Source organism: Balaenoptera acutorostrata, chromosome 9 (assembly GCF_949987535.1).
Source record: "Balaenoptera acutorostrata chromosome 9, mBalAcu1.1, whole genome shotgun sequence".
Taxonomy (NCBI): Eukaryota; Metazoa; Chordata; class Mammalia; order Artiodactyla; family Balaenopteridae; genus Balaenoptera; species Balaenoptera acutorostrata.
This window is the reverse complement of record NC_080072.1, coordinates 42,723,559-42,748,324: the sequence shown is the minus strand read 5'-3', so window position 1 is coordinate 42,748,324 and position 24,766 is coordinate 42,723,559. Positions and strand designations below refer to the sequence as shown.

Sequence of the window (24,766 nt, the reverse complement as noted above, 5' to 3'; positions counted from 1 at the left end):
AAGTGGGATCTCCATTTCCACACACATTTGCAGCAGCTATATTTCCTAGATCAAAGTACGGTTTTAGCAGTGGTATTCAGAACTCAGTGTAAGTAAAGGATTTTCCATATTTCAAAATCCATTTAACTGCACAGTCAGGGAACTTCCAAGTAACCTTCAACTGGAATGGATTATCTGCAATGTAATGACATGCTAAAATGTAAATATCAGGAGAAGAATCTAATATAATTCTATAAATACCTTTCAAGTGATGAATATGCACAATTAAAATCATATACTTGTGGGCTGGTACCAATATTTGCCAGTCCCTATCTGTATGAAAAGACATTTTCAAAGGTGAAATATATAAAATCTCATTATAGATGAGCATTACAGGTAAACACTGATGTTGAGGATAGGGAATACCAACTTTGAGTCCCAATTAAATGAAATGCTCTCCTTGCAAACTAATTTTATTCTTCTCATGTGCAGATCTGCATTACAAAAACTTATACTCACTATTATTATATTTTGAATTTTTTCAACAAAAAACTGTAGAAAAATATGTTTGTCTCGTTATAGAAGTACCTACATAGTAGCTTTTTTTTTTTTTTTAAATTTTATAGCTACTTTATTTATTTATTTATTTATTTTTGGCTGTGTTGGGTCTTCGGTTCGTGCGAGGGCTTTCTCTGGTTACGGCAAGTGGGGGCCACTCTTCATCGCGGTGCGGGGACCGCTCTTCATCGCGGTGCGCGGGCCTCTCACTATCGTGGCCCCTCCCGTTGCGGGGCACAGGCTCCAGACGCGCAGGCTCAGTAGTTGTGGCTCACGGGCCCAGCCGCCCCGCGGCATGTGGGATCTTCCCAGACCAGGGCTCGAACCCGCGTCCCCTGCACTAGCAGGCAGATTCTCAACCACTGCGCCACCAGGGAAGCCCTACATAGTAGCTTTGATTTTGCTTTTTGGCTTACAAAGTCTAAAATATTTACTGTCTGGCCCTTTAAATAAAAAGTACCGACCCTGAGTTAAACAATTATTCGTTAAGTGATCCCATGATTATCCAAACACAAAGAAATAAATCTCTCTTGGTGAGCTTTCAACTATCAGTAGAGAAAATAATACTTCTATATGATTTCTGGAACAGACTTTAGATTACCCTTTAATGCAACTTCTTTATTTTGCAGTTAAGATTCCAAGGTTTAGTGGAAGCTAGTCATTGGTAGAACTGAAAATAACTAAGATATTCTGATTTTCTGTCTAGTATACTTTATTTATATCCAAGTGTTTTTGCTGGGTGCTAAGGATATTAAAGAAGAAATATGAAAAACAGTGCCTGTATCATCAAGGGACGTTACAATCTAGTTAGGTAGTGTATCAGCCAGGGTCCCAGCAAGAAACAAATGGCACACTAAAATGGAGTAACTGAGGATCATTTAGTAAAGGACTATTTATAAAAGTGTGAAGAGAGTTAGGGGAAATAACCCTTATTACCACCCAAGGCCTGAAGAGACAAGGGATATAACTGTAGGATCTGTAGACGAGGGTCCCCAACAGGAGCTGTAGCTTTTAGTGGAAGAACCCAGCCACTGCCAGCCTGTGCTGTTGAGGAAGGAGCTGATGATATCCCCACCTATAAATACCTCAACCTCATTCTCCTCTTGCCCTCTCCTTTCCTGCTGGTGCCTCCTGTAGTCCCCCATCAAAAGCCAGATGACAAACAACCTTTTGATGCAGTCCAAAATGGTCTGCTTCCTAAGCAAAAACTGCCATTTAAGAGAGTGGATCTGAAGGGACAAATGGAGACTATCCAGAATAGGGAGCAAGATTGTTCATACAGTCATGCATGGTAACATATTCTAAGTGTGAGCAATCTAGGCAACATGTATTTTAGACAATAGCATATAAACACATGAAATATTTTATGAGCATTTTTGTAGTACTTTATGTTTTTTGTAAAGTACATTCTTAATTTCATCTTCACAAGTTTAAGATAGTGCCTTCTTTTATATCCTGACATCTGGAACAAAAGTAGTTCAGCCCTTGTTTTTCTAATTTGGTAGCCCACTTCTTCCATTGCATAAAGTTGTTCTGTTCTCTAATAGAAGCAGATGTTTTTTTAAGTGGTTAAGAATTCAACTTCAGCAGGAGACCAAATACTAAAAGCCAGGAAGGCAAATAATGTATTGTAATTATTTATCATTTGAAAATTCATTACTTTCACATTTTTGTACACTGATCTTTGCTGTGAGATGAGACTTACATAGTAGAGATTCTTAGCATAATAATGAATTCTGAATATTCCAGTATAATATTGTCATTAAAATTCTGGATTTTGTAGGTAGAAAAACCAGTTTGAGTTCTTGCTCTACCACTCACCTGCCATGTAAACTTGGTCGAGTTAGATAGTCTCGCTCAGCCATGATTAAATGTAAAAATAAGGACAACAACAGGTCATATAGTAAGCTCTCGATAAATATTAGCTCTTATTGGTAGTATTAATAGGCTACATAACCAAAACTTCAAATTTATATAATGTGACAAGTGATATTTATAGGTGAATTCATTCTACAAGTATTTATTAAGCAACTAAGTACTAGGTACTCACTTTGCTAGATGCTGGGATGATCTTGTTCTCCTGGAGGCTAAAGGTGCATAATTTACATCTGATTTATATTAATAATTGGTGAATTAGTAAACTGCCTATACTGACATACATACTGCCAGCCTGAGAGTTTATTGAGCTGTCTTCATTAACCATCAGCATACTAAAAAGAGTAGGTTAGTTTATTTTGTAATAGTTTTGTGGTCAAAAATTAGCACAATTTTCCACTGTGCTAGACTCACTAATCTCAGCAAAATGCTAGGTTGGTGTGCATTTGTCCCCTAATGAGGGAGTAGCCATTAATTTGGGGGGGGGGGGAAGACTACTGAGTTAAGAATAGAACTATTTTTAAAATTTTACTAACATATTGATCATTGACAGACCTTAATATCTGGTTTCCTTTTCTTTGCCAGTTGGAGTAACTAATGGTGACTGTTATTTGTATAGCACTGTCGGAAGGTTTAATGTTTGGGAAAATAAATTGATAGCACACTGAAGAGTTAGTAGTTGCTCTCAGTTTTTAGACAGGGTCTCTAGAAATTATTTGAAACTTGCTTTTGAACTGTCAGTTTCTTTATGATCCATGTTACATTATAATAATAATTCAAATTAAATAATTCCCAGATTTTTATTATTTTATTCTATTTTATACATGGAAAATTAGTGTTTAGTGGTCTCTTACATGGTAAAATTTTTATTAAAATGTAGTGTTAAATTTATCTCTATATTTTAAATTTATTAAAAAGTCATTTTGCTTATGCAAAGCATAAAACTTTTAGTACATTTTGTTTCATTAGTTTAGGATACTGTGATGATCCTTGGGGAAATCTGATTTTTTTTAAAAAAATAGATCAGAGGTTCCATTTTTCATTTTCAGATCAAATCACTATGGGGCTAGTATCTTTGCTTAATTTTAATCTGTTACTATGACAAAACTTGTTTACTCAAATAAGTGTCAAACAGATACTGCCGGCAACTTGAATAGTTTCTACCTAATAAAAATCCCAAATGAAAAATGGTGAATTTAATTTTAAGTGGAAAAAAATAGTTTTGTTAGTATACATTGATCTTAAGTTTTTTTCTTGGTTAATTAAAATCTACTTTGATGCTTTTATGATAATTTCCTTTAATACCTCTATCTGCTAAATTTAATATTCAGTTCTAAAATAAAATCAGGTAAGGGCCTAGTAAATGTATCTCTGTTAAGTATTTAAAATTTTACCCATGAAAAGTTATATAAATAAGTGGTAAGAAAATATTCTTAAATATACCTGTGCTACTTTCCTATATAGTCCTTTTTGTATGAAATGCCCTTTATGTCTCAGAGATGTAGCCATCTGACAGAATAAGAGTTCTTTGTTTGTGGTCCTGAATCTTTACCATATTGGCAGTGGGCTAGTTCATATTGAATAATCTAAGCTCTGGTTGTTACTTTCTAAATGAACTTGCAGTTGCTACCTTCAAAAAGCTTTATTGTTTAAAGAATACCTCCATTGTAGCCTTCAAGTATTTCTTCTGTTTTAAGAGGTCAGCTACTTTGAGATTAAGAAATAGGAAGTAGAGAATAGGAACCAAGGAAAATAGGAAGGTTTAAGTCAGATGTAGAAAGTGGTAAGCAGATTTTTGTTGTTAGATTCCCCCCCATGGGTTTGGGTAGATAATCAGATGTAAGCTTGGTTGGTAGAATTATAAAATAAAAGGTAATCAGAAAAAGATGTTTTTATTTTCTTTGGAGGAGGCTTGCTCACTTAAAACCAAATAGTTCCTTTGTTTTACTTGACTATCTGCCTACAGGTAGATTTTTTTTTTTTAGTTGAGTGAGGTTAGACACAGAGGTAAAAAAGACAAAGAAAAAATCAGTTACTCTGGACCTTGTTTTCTTTAGTATCTGTGAAATGAGAAGATTGGAATTAACTTCTAAATTCCCCTAAGCTCAAATATACTCTGAATATTTCTAACAGGAGAGTAACATGATAACACGGCTTTGAAGATGTATAAAGTAGATAAAATTGATTGGAGGCTGTTGAAAGTGATCAAGGCTTGATATGATAAAAATGTGAAAATATGGTGGTGATAGAAAATCAGAAACATCTAGATCAAAATAGATTGATACGGGGAAGAAGAAGAGGGATTTAAAAATGAGTCATTTATTCATTCAACAAATTATTTATAAAAACTGATCTCACAGGTTGAATGTAATAATATATATAAAGCTCCCAAAAGAGTACCTAATGTAGTAAACACACTTTTGTTGCCTGTGGTTTGCTAGACTTGAAGTTGCCTCCCCCTTTGAACTAGGTTTTATTTTGCTTTAGTTGCAATGAGGTAGGAATTTGAGGACACTAAAAGACTGAGACTGATTAAAGGTCACCATTTGTTCTCTTTCAAATGACCCAAGCAATATTTAGTTATTACCTACAGTGATTTCCACCCTCTGTCCAAATGGGTTGGACATGTTTGAAGATGGGAAACTTCCAGCTGGAATGGTCCTGGGCTCATAGCTGGCTCTGATAGTTCTAATGATCAAAGGCAGGGTAGAGTAGGCAGACTGCTGAGGGGTATCAAAGCCTGGAGCTGAGCCCTTGGAAGGAATTTCCAAATTTTTCCTACAGCAGTATTCTAACCCACTTCAAGTACTCCTCTTGGGGCAGAGATCACAAATTGTTGATGAAATATACTCTCTGCCCATGGTGAAATACCATTAGGACTCTCCATTGTGTTATTTGGAATACAAAGCTCGTGTCTATGTAAACGCATGAGAGTCATAAATATCAGAAGAGCCAAGGAGGAGGATTCCTAAACAAAGGGACTTCCAGCAGAGAATTTGCATGTTATTTTATTTGCCCTCCATATATATATGTAGTTATTTTACCAGTAAGACTGGTGTCTTTGGTTAGTTCACCATTCGTAAGTCTAAACTATAATCTATCTGTTCTCAGATAAATTATAAAGGGCAATCAGAGAAAAAATATATGTTGTATTTGCTTTGTTAGGCAGAGGGTATGCCTGCCTAGGACCAGCTAGTCCCTTTGTTTTACTTGAATGTCTGTGCAATTTATGGATCTTTTAGTTGTGTGAACTGTATAGAGTTGATTGGGGCAGGGGCGTGGGTAAGCAACCCAGCTTCCTCTGTTTGAGCCATAAGTAGGTGAGAAACAGTATAGTATAGTGTTTTTGAGAACCTGGACTCTGGCATCAGTCTGCCTGAGTTACTGTATGTATAGATGGAGATGGCTTTAGATATGGTCATAAAACCAGCATTTTAGGTTGATCTCAGGTCTCCCCTGAGAGAAGGCCATTGTGATCCAGTTTTCTTTCCAGATTGGAGTCAAGTTTGTAGCATTTTCCTGTGCTTGAGGTGAGGAACCTTTTTTTTCTCTTTTGGTCTTGTTCATAAACTGTGCTTAGAATTCTAGAACATTTATTAGGAAGTTCCTCATGCAATCCTGAATTGTTCACATGTTTTAGTAAGGTCTTTTAAATAGTAGCTATTATTAATTTAATCTTTTGCTTAAATTATATTTTAACTTAAAAGGAAAACATTATTCACAGTAGGAGGAAAACTGAAGTTATAGGCTTACAATCCCTTTTTTTTTTCAGTTATTTTTGGCACATTCTCCCCAGAATATGTATCTCTTGGTGGGAATGCAGAGTCCATGTCTGGGATGGAGATAAAATTCTGCTTAACCATAGGCTAGAGAAACCAGTTGAGGCATGTGCCAACTCATATATCTGGAAGGACACAGGAGGTCTAGAAGAGAAGCAGGTAGGTAAAAACTTGAAAACATCTGGAGTGAATAAGAGATTAAGAATACTGGTAAAATAGAGGCTATTTCATAGTATATTTAGAAAATGGTTCTCTGTGCTTGAATTCCCTTAGCACAACTAATTAGACCACAGTGTGTGGAACTGTTTTATTTATTTATTTATGTATTGATTGATTGATTGATGTGTTGGGTCTTCGTTTCTGTGCGAGGGCTTTCTCTAGTTGCGGCAAGTGGGGGCCATTCTTAATCGCGGCGCGCGGGCCTCTCACTATCGCGGCCTCTCTTGTTGCAGAGCACAGGCTCCAGACGCGCAGGCTCAGTAATTGTGGCTCACGGGCCCAGTTGGTCCGAGGCATGTGGGATCTTCCCAGACCAGGGCTCTAACCCGTGTCCCCTGCATTGGCAGGCAGATTCTCAACCACTGCGCCACTAGGGGAGCCCTGTGGAACTGTTTTAAAAGGATTCTGAAAGGTTTAAAAAAAAAAAAAAAAAAAATGTAGGTGTTTTACTCAATTTCAGAACATCAAATGATAAAAACAAAAGTCTCATAAGATCAATAGGATATAGAGGTTTAAGTAGTTGGTACTTTTAGAGGTTAAATCTCTACCTTTTTCAAATAATCTATGACTTTTAACATTTTTCTCACTCAACCTATGTCTGTCCCATGTCCCTTTAAATATTGTTGTTTCTGGTTTTGTACTCTTGAGAGAAAAATAACCCAAACTTACTTATATGTACATTTCAACTGCTACTTTATAAAATCTGAATTATCAGTACGGCTTTAGAAAAACCTTTGTTGGAATTGCCTGGCATGTTCAAGGACCAGCAAATAAACTAGTAGAGCTAAGAGAGAATTGTAGGAGAAGAATTGGAAACAAAAAGTAAACATCACTCTTGAGGAATTTTGCTGTAAGTGGGGAGCAAAGAACTGGGATAGAGACTGAGTGTTAAGTAAGATCATGAGAAAGTATGTGTGTGTGAGAGGTGAGGAATTGTGGCATGTTTATAGTCTAATGGGAATGACTTAGTAGAGAGAGAAAATGATGATGTAGCAGACGGGGAGAGAACTGCTTGTGAAATATTCTCAGGTAGGTACCAGCAGATTGGATCTAGTGCATTTATGGAAAAGTAAGCCATTGACTAGAGCTCAGGAAGTTCATCTGTAGTAACAATGAAATGCAGGAAATATGGGATTGGAGGGTAATTTGATGATTTGATGATCCTTTTTTATTTATCATTTTTGGAAAGAAAGGTCTCATTAAAAGCTTTAATTATCCTTCAAGCATAGTAGTAGAAAGGGAATAAAATTGTAGGGAGATAAATCTGAGTTCAAATTCTAGCTCTGCAGTTTCCTAGCTGACACCTGACAGAACTTGGTTAACAATGTCCCTGTATTATTTAGGAGTGCAAAAAAGAAATAGAATTCACTCCAAGGTGGTTCAAATAAAAAGATTTTAATGAAGAATCTACTTTGAGAGAATGTGCGCGGTTAAGATGATGGACAAGGGGTGGTTAGGCAACAAGAGACTAGTAACTATGGAAAGCTGTTACCTCACCTGAGGCTGATGGAACAAGGGTGGAAATGGTGTGTTCAGAGTCACAGCTGAAGTTATGAAGGGAAGACCATCTGGTTAAGACCTGTAGTCATGGAGGCAGCAGAGAAGAAATAATCACCTCTCTCTCCTCCCAAACTCCGGTTTCCTGCTGTCATCTCCCAGCCTAAGTGGAAACCAGCTGCATGGGAGCTCGGGAGATGCAGTGTAGGGCCCAGCCTCCCCAGGGTGGGGAGGAGGGCAAAGAAGGGATCTGGGAGGCAAATACAGAATAATTAGTATAATCGCTAAGCCTCAACTTCCCCATATGTAAATGAGGTTACTTGCAAAATCGTTGTGATTTTACATGGCTGCCAAGCACCTGCCATATTGCTAGCACATAGTAGTGTTGATAATAACAGTAGTAAATGACAATTATTATAAGATGGTATAGAATAATGACTAAGAATCCTTAAAGTTTTGGAATGAGGCAGATCTGAATTTAATTTCTGTCTCTGCCACTTACTAATCATGTGACTCTGGGCAGGTTACTTCACCTTTTTAGTCTCTGTTGTGTCAATTGTAAAATGAGGAAATAAGGCTTACCACAAAGAATTCTAGTAAAGATTAAAGAAGACATTAGGTATTAGGCATCTAACATAGTGCTGGGGCATAGCTTACAGTCTAAGTCACCACGACTGTAATCAGATATTTTGATTGATTAGTAATAATAGTAAATGAGATTAGTTTCCAACCCCCCTCCCCTCACACACACCTTTTTTTCCCTGCTTGTCAGTTTTTCTGACTGGGGCCCTTATTTGTCAAGGTTTCTATCTTAGAAAGTACAGTTTTAGTTTAGCTTTTTGGCGGTCCATTTATTTTATGTTTTTGGTTTATGTTCAATAAACACAGAGTTAAGTGGGCCTAAGTTGGAAGGCATAGAAATAGAAAAAGTTGGAGATACTGAAATTCAGTCAATTTCATTAGCCTAGACTTATACATGAAGCTCAAGCAAAATGTCAACAAGAAACTTGAGAATAAAGGATGTTGTAACGTTAATTCACAGCTGTACCATAATAGACAATCTTTCAAATTTCACATAAATATCACAGTTCTGTGAGCTTGACTTGAGGACACATATATACTTTTCTTTTTGGCTACATAGGGAACAATGAAATAAAACCTCATTGACGTAATTGAACCTGATAACATCTCCTGGCTGTGCTGCTGCTGTTTCTCTGTGGTGCTGGTGGTTTTGTAGAGCTCTGTAAAGCATGTTGGACTTATAAACATATTCAAATAGAAACTTTTATCAGGATTCAACTTCTTAATCACAAAGAAAAGCTGAATTTATATAAAGGCACAGTCTTGGGTTTACTTTATCAAATCAACTAAAAGAATTTTTTAAATAGTATGCACCTCATATGTTACTTAACTTATGAGAAAATGCTGTTTTAAAAATTATTTTTGAACAGATAACTATAGTGTGTGAAAATATGTACTAATTTCTGATACTGTACTGTATTTGAGTTTAGATGGAAACAGACAAATGTAATATTGGAAGCTCCTAAAAACAGCAATTAAAATTTCATACTTTCATTAAATGATGTCTTATAGTATAATAGAACCATGTTTTGAGAACATACCATAGCCACTAAAACTTCCTTTTTTTACTCAAAATCTAGCAGTATTTGAATTATTTATTCTTATATTTAAATTATTTATAGGATCTACTTTGGTATTGAGATTGAAGTTTAGATGCCTAAGGTTTTGCTGACTTGGGAACAGTTTATATACAGAGAATATACTGTCTACTTGGAAGTAAAATTTTAAAAGAGCTACATATTATATATTATATAGGAGGAATGAATGCTTCTACCAATGTTTCTTAAACTTTTAATATCCATGCACCATCCACTATGTATTCAGTATGTGTGGCAGGCACCTACCAATATTAGATAAATGTATTAAAATGATTCATAATTTTTAAAAACTAAAATAAGTACATTATCAGTGAACATTGTTTGCAATATTAAAGGTGTTTCTGTTTCAGCTCACTGATGAGTAAATAGGTTGTGCGTTGTAGATTCAGCACATATATCCAACCAGATTCTTTTCTCTATTTCTCTTAAATTAGAAAAATTCAAGCAAAATTATAATTTACAGTGGAAAGCAGCAAGTGGTTTTTTTGGTTGTTGTTTCTGAATACTCAAATTCAACATGGACTCTCGAATCATAAAGAGATTTCTCACTGAAGATTACTTTCGAGGCTGTGTCACTTGCTAAGTTAAGGGTCATTGTCATGCTTAAAAACTTGAGAAATAGAAGTTCTCTGCATTTTATTGACTACTTCTATTTGCTATTTATAGTTTTTATTTGCACTCCATTTTCCCACAGCACACTGAAAAGATGTACTTTCTGTGGCCAAAAATTGAGTGCATTTACACTTATGCTATTCCTTTAACACTGAATCGTGCCCAGCATATGTGTTTTAACCACCAGCTGTTTTCTGTGAATAAAGCAGTGGTAGATCTGCAGTTAAGAGATAGTCTAGGGACTTCCCTGGTGGCACAGTGGTTAAGAATCTGCCTGCCAATGCGGGGGACACGGGTTCGGGTTCGAGCCCTGGCCCGGGAGGATCCCACATGCTGCGGAGCGGCTAAGCCCCTGCACCACAACTGCTGAGCAACCCCCGCTCCCCACAACTAGAGAAGAGCCCGCGCACAGCAACGAAGACCCAATGCAGCCAAAAATAAATAAATAAAAATAAATTTATTAAAAAAAAAAGATATTCTAATTGTTTAGCGAGGCTCTTCCTTGCTGTACAGATTCTCTCAGAACTGATTCCAGCACATGTTTTCAAGTCTCTATCATAGTTTACAAAATAATCACTAAATAGGAAAAAAAAATCATATTTTGTAGTATGGGTTTTTCAGTGATAAACACATAAAAAAGTTGGCTGCCGTCTTTTGCTGTGTGTATTGCACATAAACCAAGAGCTGATTTGGATTCATCACATGAGTGCATTTACCTACCAGTAAAGTAAAATATCTGCTGTGTACAAATATGACAGTAATTACTCTTTTACCTTATATGCCTTTTCAGTTCTGTGATGTCCCAAGGTGTCACATAGTAAATACATTTTGGAAATTTTTTGGTCCGTTCTCTCTTCCAGCATAATGTTTATCATCTGTGTGGCTAGTTTTACAAGTCTCTCGGCAACAGTTTATCTTTTTTATACGCTTTTCCTATGAGGAGCACAGAATCTGAATGGTGCCTCTAGTTTATGTCACTTCTGTTTTAGGAACAAAAATCTTCAGTTTCATATAAGAAAGCATTATGTTATTGTTCTAGAAAAGTTCTACTGGTTTACCAAAAAATCTTCACATTTTGTTTGAATGTCATAAAAGTTTCAAAGTGGACAACATTCAGAAGAATATAAGGTGAATGAATTGCGAGTCTAAAAAAAAATCCAGTTTTTAGATAGTCACTGTTGTATGACTTAGTAATATTTTTTTTATGGGTCTGTGTGGTATTATCACACCCACAGATTTGTAGTCAGATTGCATTAGAGTCTTGTTCTTGATTCAGGCTTAGCATTTATTCTGAGTTTTGTTACTATTTTTATTAGTACCTTAAGCTTTAGGAAACCAATTTTGAGCCATTTATTTTTTGGATTGGAGATATAATGTAACAATGCAAAAAATGCAAATTCAATAGATATAAACAATAATATTCAAATGACACGAAAATACTTTACCTAGGATGATTTGTAGTCATGCAGAATAATGCAGGCCTTAGGGCACCTGCCTCGCTTTTCAATATGTATGGTTGGGAATTCCCTGGTGGTCCGGTGGTTAGGACTCTGTGCTTCCACTGCAGGGAGCATGGGTTCGATCTCTGGTCAGGGAACTAAGATGCAACAAGCTGCTTGGCCAAAAGTTTTTTAAAAAAATAAAAGATAAAAACAAAATATAATGGTTAAGATGATGATATTTCTGTGGAAATCAGAATTAATCTTGCAGTTCACAATGTTGAAATATATGTAAACTAAATTGGTTCTTCCCCCCCCCAAATATTCCAGACCCCTGAGGAACAACTAGTGATTCACAGATTTGATTAATAATGGCTAATACTCTATTACTGTTTCTTAGTTTAAAATTTTATCTATGTGCTAATATTATAGAGGTATTGAGCAATATTTTCATTAAGGATTTTGCTGCTTCGGAAATCGCGCACTCTACCCTTTATCATTAGTTCTACTGTCCGGGATCATTCCTATCAAGTAGAAACAAGCTCTAGAACCTACCATTTTAACAACAAAAGTATTATTCCCACATTCTTTTCTGGCTATTGCTCCATTTCATTCTTGCCATGTATAGCACAATTCCTCAAGAGTTTACTCTAGTCACTGTCTCTACTTCTTTACCAGTTTAGACACTAAGGACAAAAAACACTATCGACCCAAAATTATCTTTGAACATTACCAGTAAATTTGAAGTTCCCTGTATGCCACTCCCAGATCCAGTTTTCTTCTCCCTTAGAGATGATAACCATCCTGAATTTCTTCATAGTTTCCTGTATGTTTATATTTCTAAAAAGTATATTTCAATGAATATTTTATTTTATATTGCATGTAATTATACTGTATGTATCCTCCTGTGACTTTTCTCATTCAATATTATGTTTTTAAGATTCATTCATATAGGTTGTAGCTATCCTTCATTCATTTTCACTATTGTATTCCACTGCATGAATGTACCAAAATTTCCCCATTCTGTTATTGATGGACATTTGGGTCATTTTTAGTTTTCTTGCTGCCCCAAACAGTGCAGCTCTGTTCATCCATGTTGTCTCCTGGCATCAAACTATATAGAAAAGGATCAAGCTTTGGGGTTTTTGCCCCAATCTGCTTTTGTAAAATATACTAAAATCAACTCAGCAACATCAAATTGATATAAAAATTTCTAAACATTTACTCTTCATTTCTGTACTTTCTTATTGTGGACCACACCTTGAATAACACTGCTGTAAGATGTACCTAGCTGCAGCTGTATAATTCCTGGATCATACATCTTCTATTACTTATGCAGAAAATTCTGTTTTCTCAAAATCACTAATATTCTAGTTGTCCAATTTACACAGAAGGCAGTCTACCAGTGATTTGTGGCTTTCACTGTATCTCTTTTCAGTTCCTAATATGCAGGGGATTTGAGACTAAGACCTGCTGCTTTTTGGCAAATGTATTTTTGATCGCAGAGAAAGTGACTATAAATAAGGTTGATCTACTGCTTAAGAGTTTATTCAAAGCCAGAGTAGCAAGTGGGAGGCAAGGAAGACTCAGTGTTAAGAAACCCTCCTAATGAAAGTATGCTGGCGTTAGCAAGAAATCAACTTCTACTCAGACTAATGACTAGGAGAAATGAGGTGTAGGTATGTCACCGTTTGATGGTATCATTGTAGAAGAAATGTGGAGGTATGGATTGGATGATAGTATGTTAGGCAAGTATGCAGACTGAGACGCAAATCTCATAGGTAATCTTTAGTGATCCATCCTGTGGTTCTGTTTTCACTCCTGTTCATTCTGTACTTTTTAAAGTGAACTTAAGAAAACATCAGATTTACAAATGTCATGATGATGGGAAGAATGGTGAATAGGCTAGTCGACATTCCACTCTCCAAAGAAACTTGGACAGGCTGAAATCAGGACTGAAGTAAAGTACTGCAGTTGGGACTAAAAAGCCAGTTGTGTAAGAATAGCATGCAGAAAATGGAGAGTGTATATCAAGTATAAAAGAAATTTAGGGATTTTAGGTTATTTTAATCTTAATGTGAATGTTCTTAAGAAGTTATTAATGTCTTAAACTGCATTAATTAATATCTCTAGAATCTAGAGTTTATGCTGGTTAAATCACAACCTGAAATAATTATATGAGGACCACACTTAGGGCCATATAAAATAATGCGTAAATTTGATGCGTCTACTAATGTATATTATGTACTTTGCATGTAGCTGTACCATAGCCATTTTGCAGGTACTGGTCCATGAATTTTGTAAGTGGTCTGGATTTTCTTTGGGAAGAGATAGGTTTCTCTTTACTGGCAAGAGATGACCTTCTGCAAGGATGGTGATAATGACAATTGACGATTTTTAAAAGGGGTCAGCAAGCTATAGCCCACTGACCAAATCCTGCCAGGAACATGTTTTTGTATGGCCACTGAGCTAAGAATGTTTTTTTGTTTTGTTTTGTTTTGCATGTTAAAGGGTTGTAAAACAAAAACAAAAACCAAAGAATATGCCATGGAGACCTTACGTGCCTTGCAAAGCCTAAAATATTTACTATTTGTACCTTTACAGAAAAAAAATCTGCCAACTCCTATTTAAATATCGGACCAATGAAAGAGTAGATAACATTTTATGATCTTTTGCAATCAGGATCCTTACGACCAAGGACAAGAAACAACACAAATATTTCAGTACATAGAAATTGTGATTGTGTTACAAATTAACTAGGCTTATGTTCGATACTAGGGTTCAAAGCCATGTAGAAAATCACAATTATAATCAATTATTTAGGCAAAAGGAGGAGACCTATTTATTACTTAAGTAAAACTTAAAAGAAATTTAGGATTAATGGTAGGTAGCAGTTATAGCTTGCCAAATTTAAGCTAATTTTATCTCCTAGAGCAGTGACTATTAGATGGGGAAGTAGCCACATGGCCTGCTAGGAAGAGAAGTGCAGGAAAAAACTAGTCTGGTACTAAGAAGTTACCATTGAGAATCTATAAAGGAGAAAAACAGGATCAAAAGGGTTGTGTGTAGCTTTTTATAAATCCATTCCTTTATGCTTAATCTAAACCAAGGGCAAGCTTTTTAAAGTGCTTTTTGACAGAAGTGCCTTATTGGTAAGGAAATAGCACCACCTACTGACACTGGTTTAAAATGACAAATTATGAGCCTTTGGAGAGGGTAGGGAGGGGGAAGAATGGTGATTTGTCATTTTTCTTGTATTTTTAGTGAATGGATGTGCTTCTGGATTTATATTTTCAGTTCTGTGGTAATAGATATTTTGAACCTATATTTTGAATATAGATTAGTTTAGTGACTTTATCCTGACTCTTCTTTTGATTTCTCAATCACAGATTGTGTAATTAATAAAATATTCCATCTAGAGATAATTTTTATTCTAATCTTCCCAATTCCTCTCCCAAACTTTAAGCTATTTTAGGTATCTGTAATTGAATATGCTCCATTTTGTCTTTACATATATTTATTTATTTCTGGTTTGTAACTAAGTGAATTCTTTTTTTTTTTTTTCCAGATGATTCTTTGGGATTGGGACTTAAAGCAGTGGTATAAACCTCACTATCAGGTAAATATAAGTGATATCACTAATAATATTTGTAATCAAATTTTTGACATAGAAATCTTCTAAATGTAACTTTAATTTATATGCTGTAAGATTTTTCTTTAGCTGAACTAAAATAACCAGAACTTCATTTAGGTAGTTTTTAAAAAATATATTTTAATTGTAAGGGAAAAGAAAATATGAAACCAAACTTATATAAATAGTTATTTTTAAAATGTTGCTAATATAATCTGGGCTCATCTATATTAAATATGAGGCTCTTTTCCCCCCAGTTCACTCCACCTAGAGTTATTGGTAAATGTACAGAAAATTGCACAGCTCAATGAATTTTCAAAAATTAATCATCCCATATAACTAGTACCCATAACAAGAAATAGAACATTACCAGCATCCCACAAGCCTCACTTGTGTGCCATTCTAGTCATTACCTGTGTTTCCAAAGAAAATCCCTATCCAGACTTCTAGCATTAGTTTTCTTTATTTATGAACTTTATATATATGGAATCATAAAAAATGTACTTTTTAAAGATTTTTTGATCACTTTATGTTGTTATCAGTAGAATTAAAAATAGAAGTATAGGAGAAAAAAGGAAAATCATTCAAACATCAAAGAATAACTATGTTAACTTTGTTAACTTTTGATATATATGTTTATAGATCTTTTCCTAGTTTTCCATTGTATTGAAACGTATGGTTTATATAATTCTAGTCTACAAAGATTGTAATATTATGTTTCATATGCTGTTTTGAAACCTGATGTTTTTCACACTAATAGATAAACATTAATAAAAATCAAATCTTTGTCATTTGTATTTACAGACATATTAGTTCTATTGTCCCAACATAAAATTTTGAAAAATGAACACCCCTTTGAGTGGTTGATTCTTATTTTTAAACTTTAAATGGAATAGCCACAACAGCCCATTAAGAAAAAAATATTCTCTGGTGTAACTGTTACAGTCAGATGATGTGAGAAAGACCACATCTGACCTAAAAGGGGCTGGGGTTTCTTGACCTAAATAGTGGCCTTTTTCATCAGTCATATTCACCAAGATCCTCAGTTTCCAATTAAAAGAGTATCTAAATTATTGGTAAAATCTAAAGATAAGTAAGCAGTACTGGTTGAGAGCATGGGCTTGTGGTCACACAGACTTTTATTTCTTTTATTTCTCTCTTCTCCTACCCCTCTTTCTCTCCCTAATAATCCTTTTTTTAAAATCAAAGTATAGGGAATTTCCTGGTGGTCCAGTGGTTTGGACTTAGCACTTTCACTGCCATGGGCCTGGGTTTGATCCCTGGTCAGGGAACTAAGATCCTGCAAGCTGCGCTGAATGGCCAAAAAAAAAAAAAATTGAAGTGTAACGCTCATATATAAAAGTGTACAAGTCATAACTGTATAATTTGATGAATTTTCTCAGAGTCAATATATACATGTGACCATTTTTCAGATGAAGAATTCAGCACCCCAAAAGCCCCCTATGCTCCCCGCCTAGTCATCAACTTCTCCCAAGTGTCCTTTCAATCCTGATTTCGGTCATCACAACTTAGTTTTTCTTGTCTTTTTCTGAATTGTATATAAATGGAATTACTCATATGTATTTTCTGTCTTGCTTCTTTCAAAATTTATCTGTGAGATTAATTCATGTTATTATACATAGTAGTAATTCATCCATTCTCATTCTATTTAGTGTTTCATTGAATGAATATACAGTTAATTGATCCATTCTATAGCAGATTGACATTTGTTTTATTTTTCAGTTTTTTGTCTATTGCAAGTTATGCTGCTGAAACATTGTTGATGTCTTTTGTTGGATATATACATTTGAGTGCATTGCTGGGTCATAGGGTATACATGTGTATGTTCAGTTTTAGTAGGAAGCACCAGATAATTTTCCAAAGAGTTTGTATCACTTTTACCCAACCATCAGCAGTATATGGATGTTTCAGTTGCTCTGCATCTTTGCCAACACTTGGTAGTGTCTGTTTTAAATCATTCTGGTAGCTGTTGAAGAGTATCCATTGTGGTTTTAGTATTTGTATTTCATTGATGGCTCATCAAGCTGAGAATCTTTTTATGTTAATTTGCTACTCAGATATCCTCTGGTAAAGATCTTTTCCCCATTTTTTCTGCTGATTATCTACCTTTTACTTAGTGATCAGTAGGAGTTCTTTATGTATTTTGGACATGAATATATATATTCATAAAAAAAATCTTCTCCCTGTCTTGGCTTATCATGGTGTCTTATTAAAAGTACTCCGGGCTTCCCTGGTGGCGCAGTGGTTGAGAATCTGCCTGCCAATGCAGGGGACACGGGTTCGAGCCCTGGTCTGGGAAGATCCCACATGCCGTGGAGCGACTCGGCCCGTGAGCCACAATTGCTGAGCCTGCGCGTCTGGAGCCTGTGCTCCGCAACGGGAGAGGCTGTGACAGTGAGAGGCCCGCGCACCGCGATGAAGAGTGGCCCCCGCTTGCCGCAACTAGAGAAAGCCCTCGCACAGCAACGAAGACCCAACACAACCATAAATTAATTAATTAATTAATTAATTAATAAAAAAAGTACTCCATCAATCACTTCCTTTTATGCCAACTTATCAATCATTTCCTTTTTGTCTAGTGATTTTTTTGTGTGTGTCCTATTTAAGAACACTTTGTCTACCTCCTGGGTTGTGTCTACCCTCTGGGTTGTGTCTACCCTCTTCTGTTACCTCCTAGCAGTTTTATGGTTTTACTTCTCATCTTTAGATCTGTAATGCATCTAGAATTGATTTTTCTGTATGGTGTGATTTATAGATCAAGACACATTTTTTTCCCATATGGTTATCCAATTGACCCAGTTCCAGTTGTTGAACAAAATACACATTCTTTCTTCTTTGCACTGTATTATAACCTTTGTCATATATCAAGTGACCATATGTAGATTTGTTTCAGGACTTTCTCTTCTGGTCTGTTTGTCAATTTGTCTCTCCTAAAACACTGATACCACACTCATTACTTTAATTACTGTAACTTTATAATAAGTCTTGATATCTGATAGTAAGTTCTCCAGCTTTGTTCTTCTTCAAAGTTATCTTGACTATTCTTTAATAAACTTGAAAATTTCCACACACAAAAATAATACTGCTAGGATTTTGATTGAGACTATATTGACTCTATAAATCAGTATGAGAAGAATTTACATCTCATAATACTGAGGCTTTCAATCCATGAAAATGGTATAGTCCTTTGCTGATCTGTGTCATCTTTATCTTAATAATGTTTTTAGTATAGGGGTCATGCATACTTTGTTAGATTTATTCCTAGATATTTAATTTTTAAAATTGCAAAACATATTGTAAAAGGTGTCAATTTTTAGAAGTTCCATGTTTTTAATAGTTTGTGCTGCCTCATAGAAGTTCAGTTGATTTTTATATATTGATTCTTGTATCCAGTGTCCTTGCTAAATTTACTTATTAATTCTAATATCTTGTCTGAGGATTCTTTTAGAGTCTTTAGGGATATAATAACATCATCAATGAATAAGGGCAGGTTTATTAATTTATTTCCAATCCTTTGCCATTTTTCTTGCATAACTGTATGGTTTAGGATCTTTAATGCAGTGTTGAATAGAAGTGGTACTAATAGGCAGCCTTGTCCTGTTCATGAACTCAGGGAGAAAATATTCAATATGTTCACCACTAATGTTTTCTATAGATACCCTTTATCAGATTAAGAAAGTTCTATTCTAATCCCATTTTAATAAAAACTTTTTTCTTTTAAGTCATAAATGAGTGTAGAATTTTATCAGATGCTTTTTCTGCACCTATTGAGATGATCCCTGGATTTCCCCCATTTATTCTATTGATGTAGTAAATTATAGTGTTTTATTTTTGTGCCTGTGTTGAACCATCCCTGGAATCACAGAATAAAGCAAATTTGATCAAGAAGTATTTTCTTTTTAAAAATATGTATCAGGATATAGAAGATGAGAGTTCAGCCGCGGCAGCAGCAGCAGCAGGGAACTCTTTGGGCCAGAATTTTGCTTAATTCTTATCCTGATTGTGTTGCTTAAAAATATCTTTTTGAGTGGAATCAAGGTTGAAAGAGGGAGGCCATTGGAGGTGTTTGAAATAAGGAATCCTATGATAAAAGCGGTCAGAGTGAGGAGATTAACCAAGATGGCGGAGTAGAAGGACGTGCTCTCACTCCCTCTTGCGAGAACACCAGAATCACAACTAGCTGCTGGACAATCATCGACAGGAAGGCACTGGACTTCACCAGAAAAGATACCCCACATCCAAAGACAAAGGAGAAGCCACAATGAAATGGTAGGAGGGGCGCAATCAGAGTAAAATCAAATCCCATAACTGCTGGGTGGGTGACTCACAGACTGGCGAACACTTATACCACAGAAGTCCACCCACTGGAGTGAAGGTTCTGGGCCCCACGTCAGGCTTCTGAACCTGGGGGTCCGGCAACGGGAGGAGGAATTCCTAGAGAATCAGACTTTGAAGCCTAGTGGGAATTGATTGCAGGGCTTCGACAGGACTGGGGGAAGCAGAGACCCCCACTCTTGGAGGGCGCACACAGAATAGTGTGTGCATTGGGACCCAGGGGAAGGAGCAGTGACCCTGGGGGAGACTGAACCAGACCTACCTGCTAGTGTTGGAAGGTCTCCTGCAGAGGCGGGGGCTGGCTCTGTTTCACCGTGGGGACAAGGACACTGGCAGCAGAAGTTCTGGGAAGTACTCCTTGGTGTGAGCCCTCCCAGAGTCTACCATTAGTCTCACCAAAGAGCCCAGGTAGGCTCCAGTGTTGGGTTGCCTCAGGCAAAACAACCAACAGGGAGGGAACCCAGCCCCACCCATCAACAGTTAAGTGGATTAAAGTTTTACCGAGCTCTGACAGCCACAGCAACAGTCAGCTCTACCCACCACCAGAGCCTCCCATCAAGCCTCTTAGATAGCCTCAACCACCAGAGGGCAGACAGCAGAAGCAAGAAAAACTACAATCCTGCAGCCTGTGGAACAAAAACCACATTTACAGAAAGATAGACAAAATGAAAAGGCAGAGGGCTATATACCAGATGAAGGAACAAGAAAAAGCCCCAGAAAAACAACTCAATGAACTGGAGATAGGCAACCTTCCAGAAAAAGAATTCAGAATAATGATAGTGAAGATGATCCAGGACCTCGGAATAAGAATGGAGGCAAAGATCGAGAAGATGCAAGAAATGATTAACAAAGACCTAGAAGAATTAAAGAACAAAGAAACAGAGATGACCAATACAATAACTGAAATGAAAACTACACTAGAAGGAATCAATAGCAGAATAACTGAGGCAGAAGAACGGATAAGTGACCTGGAAGACAGAATGGTGGAATTCACTGCTGCAGAACAGAATAAAGAAAAAAGAATGAAAAGAAATGAAGACAGCCTAAGAGACCTCTCGGACAACATTAAACACAACAACGTTCGCATCATAGGGGTCCCAGAAGGAGAAGAGAGAAAGGACCAGAGAAAATATTTGAAGAGATTATAGTCGAAAACTTCCCTAGCATGGGAAAGGAAATAGCCACCCAAGTCCAGGAAACGCAGCGAGTCCCATGCAGGATAAACCCAAGGAGAAACACGCCGAGACACATAGTAATCAAATTGGCAAAAATTAAAGAAAAAGAAAAATTATTGAAAGCAGCAAGGGAAAAATGACAAATAACATACAAGGGAACTCCCGTAAGGTTAACAGCTGATTTCTCAGCAGGAACTCTATAAGCCAGAAGGGAGTGGCATGATATACTTAAAGTGATGAAAGGGAAGAACCTACAACCAAGATTACTCTACCTGGCAAGGATCTCATTCAGATTCGATGGAGAAATCAAAAGCTTTACAGACAAGCAAAAGCTAAGAGAATTCAGCACCACCAAACCAGCTCTACAACAAATGCTAAAGGAATTTCTGTAAGTGGGAAACATGAGAAGAAAAGGACCTACGAAAACAAACCCCAAACAATTAAGAAAATGGTCATAGGAACATATAGATCAATAATTACCTTAAATGTGAATGGATTAAATGCTCCAACCAAAAGACACAGGCTTGCTGAATGGATACAAAAACAAGACTCATATATATGCTGTCTACAAGAGGCCCACTTCAGACCTAGGGACACATACAGACTGAAAGTGGGGGGATGGAAAAAGATATTCCATGCAAATGGAAATTACAATAAAGCTGGAGTAGCAATACTCATATCAGATAAAATAGACTTTAAAATAAAGAAGGTTACAAGAGACAAGGAAGGACACTACATAATGATCAAGGGATCAATCCAAGAAGAAGATATAACAATTATAAATATATATGCACCCAACATAGGAGCACCTCAATACATAAGGCAACTGCTAACAGCTATGAAAGAGGAAATCGACAGTAACACAATAATAGTGGGGGACTTGGGCTTCCCTGGTGGTGCAGTGGTTGGGAATCCGCCTGCCAATGCAGGGGACACGGGTTCGTGCCCCGGTCCGGGAAGACCCCACATGTCGCGGAGCGGCTGGGCCCGTGAGCCACAACTACTGAGCCTGCACATCTGGAGCCTGTGCTCCGCAACAAGAGAGGCTGCGATAGTGAGAGGCCCGCGCACTGTGATGAAGAGTGGCCCCCACTCGCTGCAACTGGAGAAAGCCCTTGCACAGAAACGAGGACCCAACGCAGCCAAAAATAAATAAATTAATTAATTTAAAAAACAAACAAAAAAAAACAAAAAAAAATAGTGGGGGACTTTAACACCTCACTTACACCAATGGACAGATCATCCAAAATGAAAATAAATAAGGAAACAGAAGCTTTAAATGACACAATCGACCAGATAGATTTAATTGATATTTATAGGACATTCCATCCAAAAACAGCAGATTACACGTTCTTCTCAAGTGCACACGGAACATTCTCCAGGATAGATCACATCTTGGGTCACAAATCAAGCCTCAGTAAAGTTAAGGAAATTGAAATCATATCAAGCATCTTTTCTGACCACAACACTATGAGATTAGAAATGAATTACAGGGAAAAAAACGTAAAAAACACAAACACATGGAGGCTAAACAATACGTTACTAAATAACCAAGAGATGACTGAAGAAATCAAAGAGGAAATCAAAAAATACCTAGAGACAAATGACAATGAAAACACGATGACCCAAAACCTATGGGATGCAGCAAAAGCAGTTCTAAGAGGGAAGTTTATAGCTATACAAGCCTACCTCAAGAAACAAGAAAAATCTCAAGTAAACAATCTAACCTTACACCTAAAGGAACTAGAGAAAGAAGAACAAACAAAACCCAAAGTTAGCAGAAGGAAAGAAATCATAAAGATCAGAGCAGAAATAAATGAAATAGAAACAAAGAAAACAATAGCAAAGATCAATAAAACTAAAAGCTGGTTCTTTGAGAAGATAAACAAAATTGATAAGCCATTAGCCAGACTCATCAAGAAAAAGAGGGAGAGGACTCAAATCAATAAAATCAGAAATGAAAAAGGAGAAGTTACAACAGACACCGCAGAAATACAAAGCATCCTAAGAGACTACTACAAGCAACTCTGCCAATAAAATGGACAATCTGGAAGAAATGGACAAATTCTTAGAAAGGTATAACCTTCCAAGACTGAACCAGGAAGAAATAGAAAATATGAACAGACCAATCACAAGTAATGAAATTGAAACTGTGATTAAAAATCTTCCAACAAACAGAAGTCCAGGACCAGATGACGTCACAGGTGAATTCTATCTAACATTTAGAGAAGAGCTAACACCCATTCTTCTCAAACTCTTCCAAAAAATTGCAGAGGAAGGAACACTCCCAAACTCATTCTATGAGACCACCATCACCCTGATACCAAAACCAGACAAAGACACTACAAAAAAAGAAAATTACAGACCAATATCACTGATGAATATAGATGCAGAAATCCTCAACAGAATACTAGCAAACAGAATCCAACAACACATTAAAAGGATCATACACCACAATCAAGTGGGATTTATCCCAGGGATGCAAGGATTCTTCAATATACGCAAATCAATCAATGTGATACACCATATTAACAAATTGAAGAATAAAAACCATATGATCATGTCAATAGATGTAGAAAAATCTTTTGACAAAATTCAACACCCATTTATGATAAAAACTCTCCAGAAAGTGGGCATAGAGGGAACCTACCTCAACATAATAAAGGCCATATATGACAAACCCACAGCAAACATCATTCTCAATGGTGAAAAACTGAAAGCATTTCCTCTAAGATCAGGAACGAGACAAGGATGTCCACTCTCACCACTGTTATTCAACATAGTTCTGGAAGTCCTAGCCACGGCAATCAGGGAAGAAAAAGAAATAAAAGGAATACAAATTGGAAAAGAAGAAGTAAAACTGTCACTGTTTGCAGATGACATGATACTATATATAGAGAATCCTAAAAATGCCTCCAGAAAACTGCTAGAGCTAATTAATGAATTTGGTAAAGTTGCAGGATACAAAATTAATGCACAGAAATCTCCTGCATTCCTATACACTAATGATGAAAAATCTGAAAGAGAAATTAAGGAAACACTCCCATTTACCATTGCAACAAAAAAAATACCTAGGAATAAACCTACCTAGGGAGACAAAAGACCTGTATGCAGAAAAGTATAAGACACTGATGAAAGAAATTAAAGATGATACCAACAGATGGAGAGATATATCATGTTCTTGGATTGGAAGAATCAACATTGTGAAAATGACTATACTACCCAAAGCAATCTACAGATTCAATGCAATCCCTATCAAATTACCAATGGCATTTTTTATGGAACTAGAACAAATCATCTTAAAATTTGTATGGAGACACAAAAGACCCCGAATAGCCAAAGCAGTCTTGAGGGAAAAAAACAGAGCTGGAGGAATCAGACTCCCTGACTTCAGACTATACTACAAAGCTACAGTAATCAAGACAATATGGTACTGGCACAAAAACAGAAACATAGATCAATGGAACAAGATAGAAAGCCCAGAGATAAACCCACGCACCTATGGTCAACTAATCTATGACAAAGGAGGCAAAGATATACAATGGAGAAAAGACAGTCTCTTCAATAAGTGGTGCTGGGGAAACTGGACAGCTACATGTAAAAGAATGAAATTAGAATACTCCCTAACACCATACACAAAAATAAACTCAAAATGGATTAGAGACCTAAATGTAAGACTGGACACTATAAAACTCTTAGAGGAAAACATAGGAAGAACACTCTTTGACATAAATCACAGCAAGATCTTTTTCGATCCACCTCCTAGAGTAATGGAAATAAAAACAAAAATAAACAAATGGGACCTAATGAAACTTCAAAGCTTTTGCACAGCAAAGGAAACCATAAACAAGACGAAAAGACAACCCTCAGAATGGGAGAAAATATTTGCAAACGAATCAACGGACAAAGGATTAATCTCTAAAATATATAAACAGCTCATGCAGCTCAATATTAAAGAAACAAACAC

General features: G+C 36.3%; 1 protein-coding gene across 1 annotated transcript in view; it reads left to right on the top strand.

Annotated features, from left to right (window-relative positions):
- PDE3B (phosphodiesterase 3B) overlaps positions 1-24,766 on the top strand; it is a 185,900-nt gene that overhangs the window by 85,130 nt on the left and 76,004 nt on the right. The window contains exon 2 of the mRNA XM_007175153.2: positions 15,206-15,256. Coding sequence (XP_007175215.2) covers positions 15,206-15,256 — 51 coding nt within the window. The remainder of the gene's footprint in view (positions 1-15,205; positions 15,257-24,766) is intronic.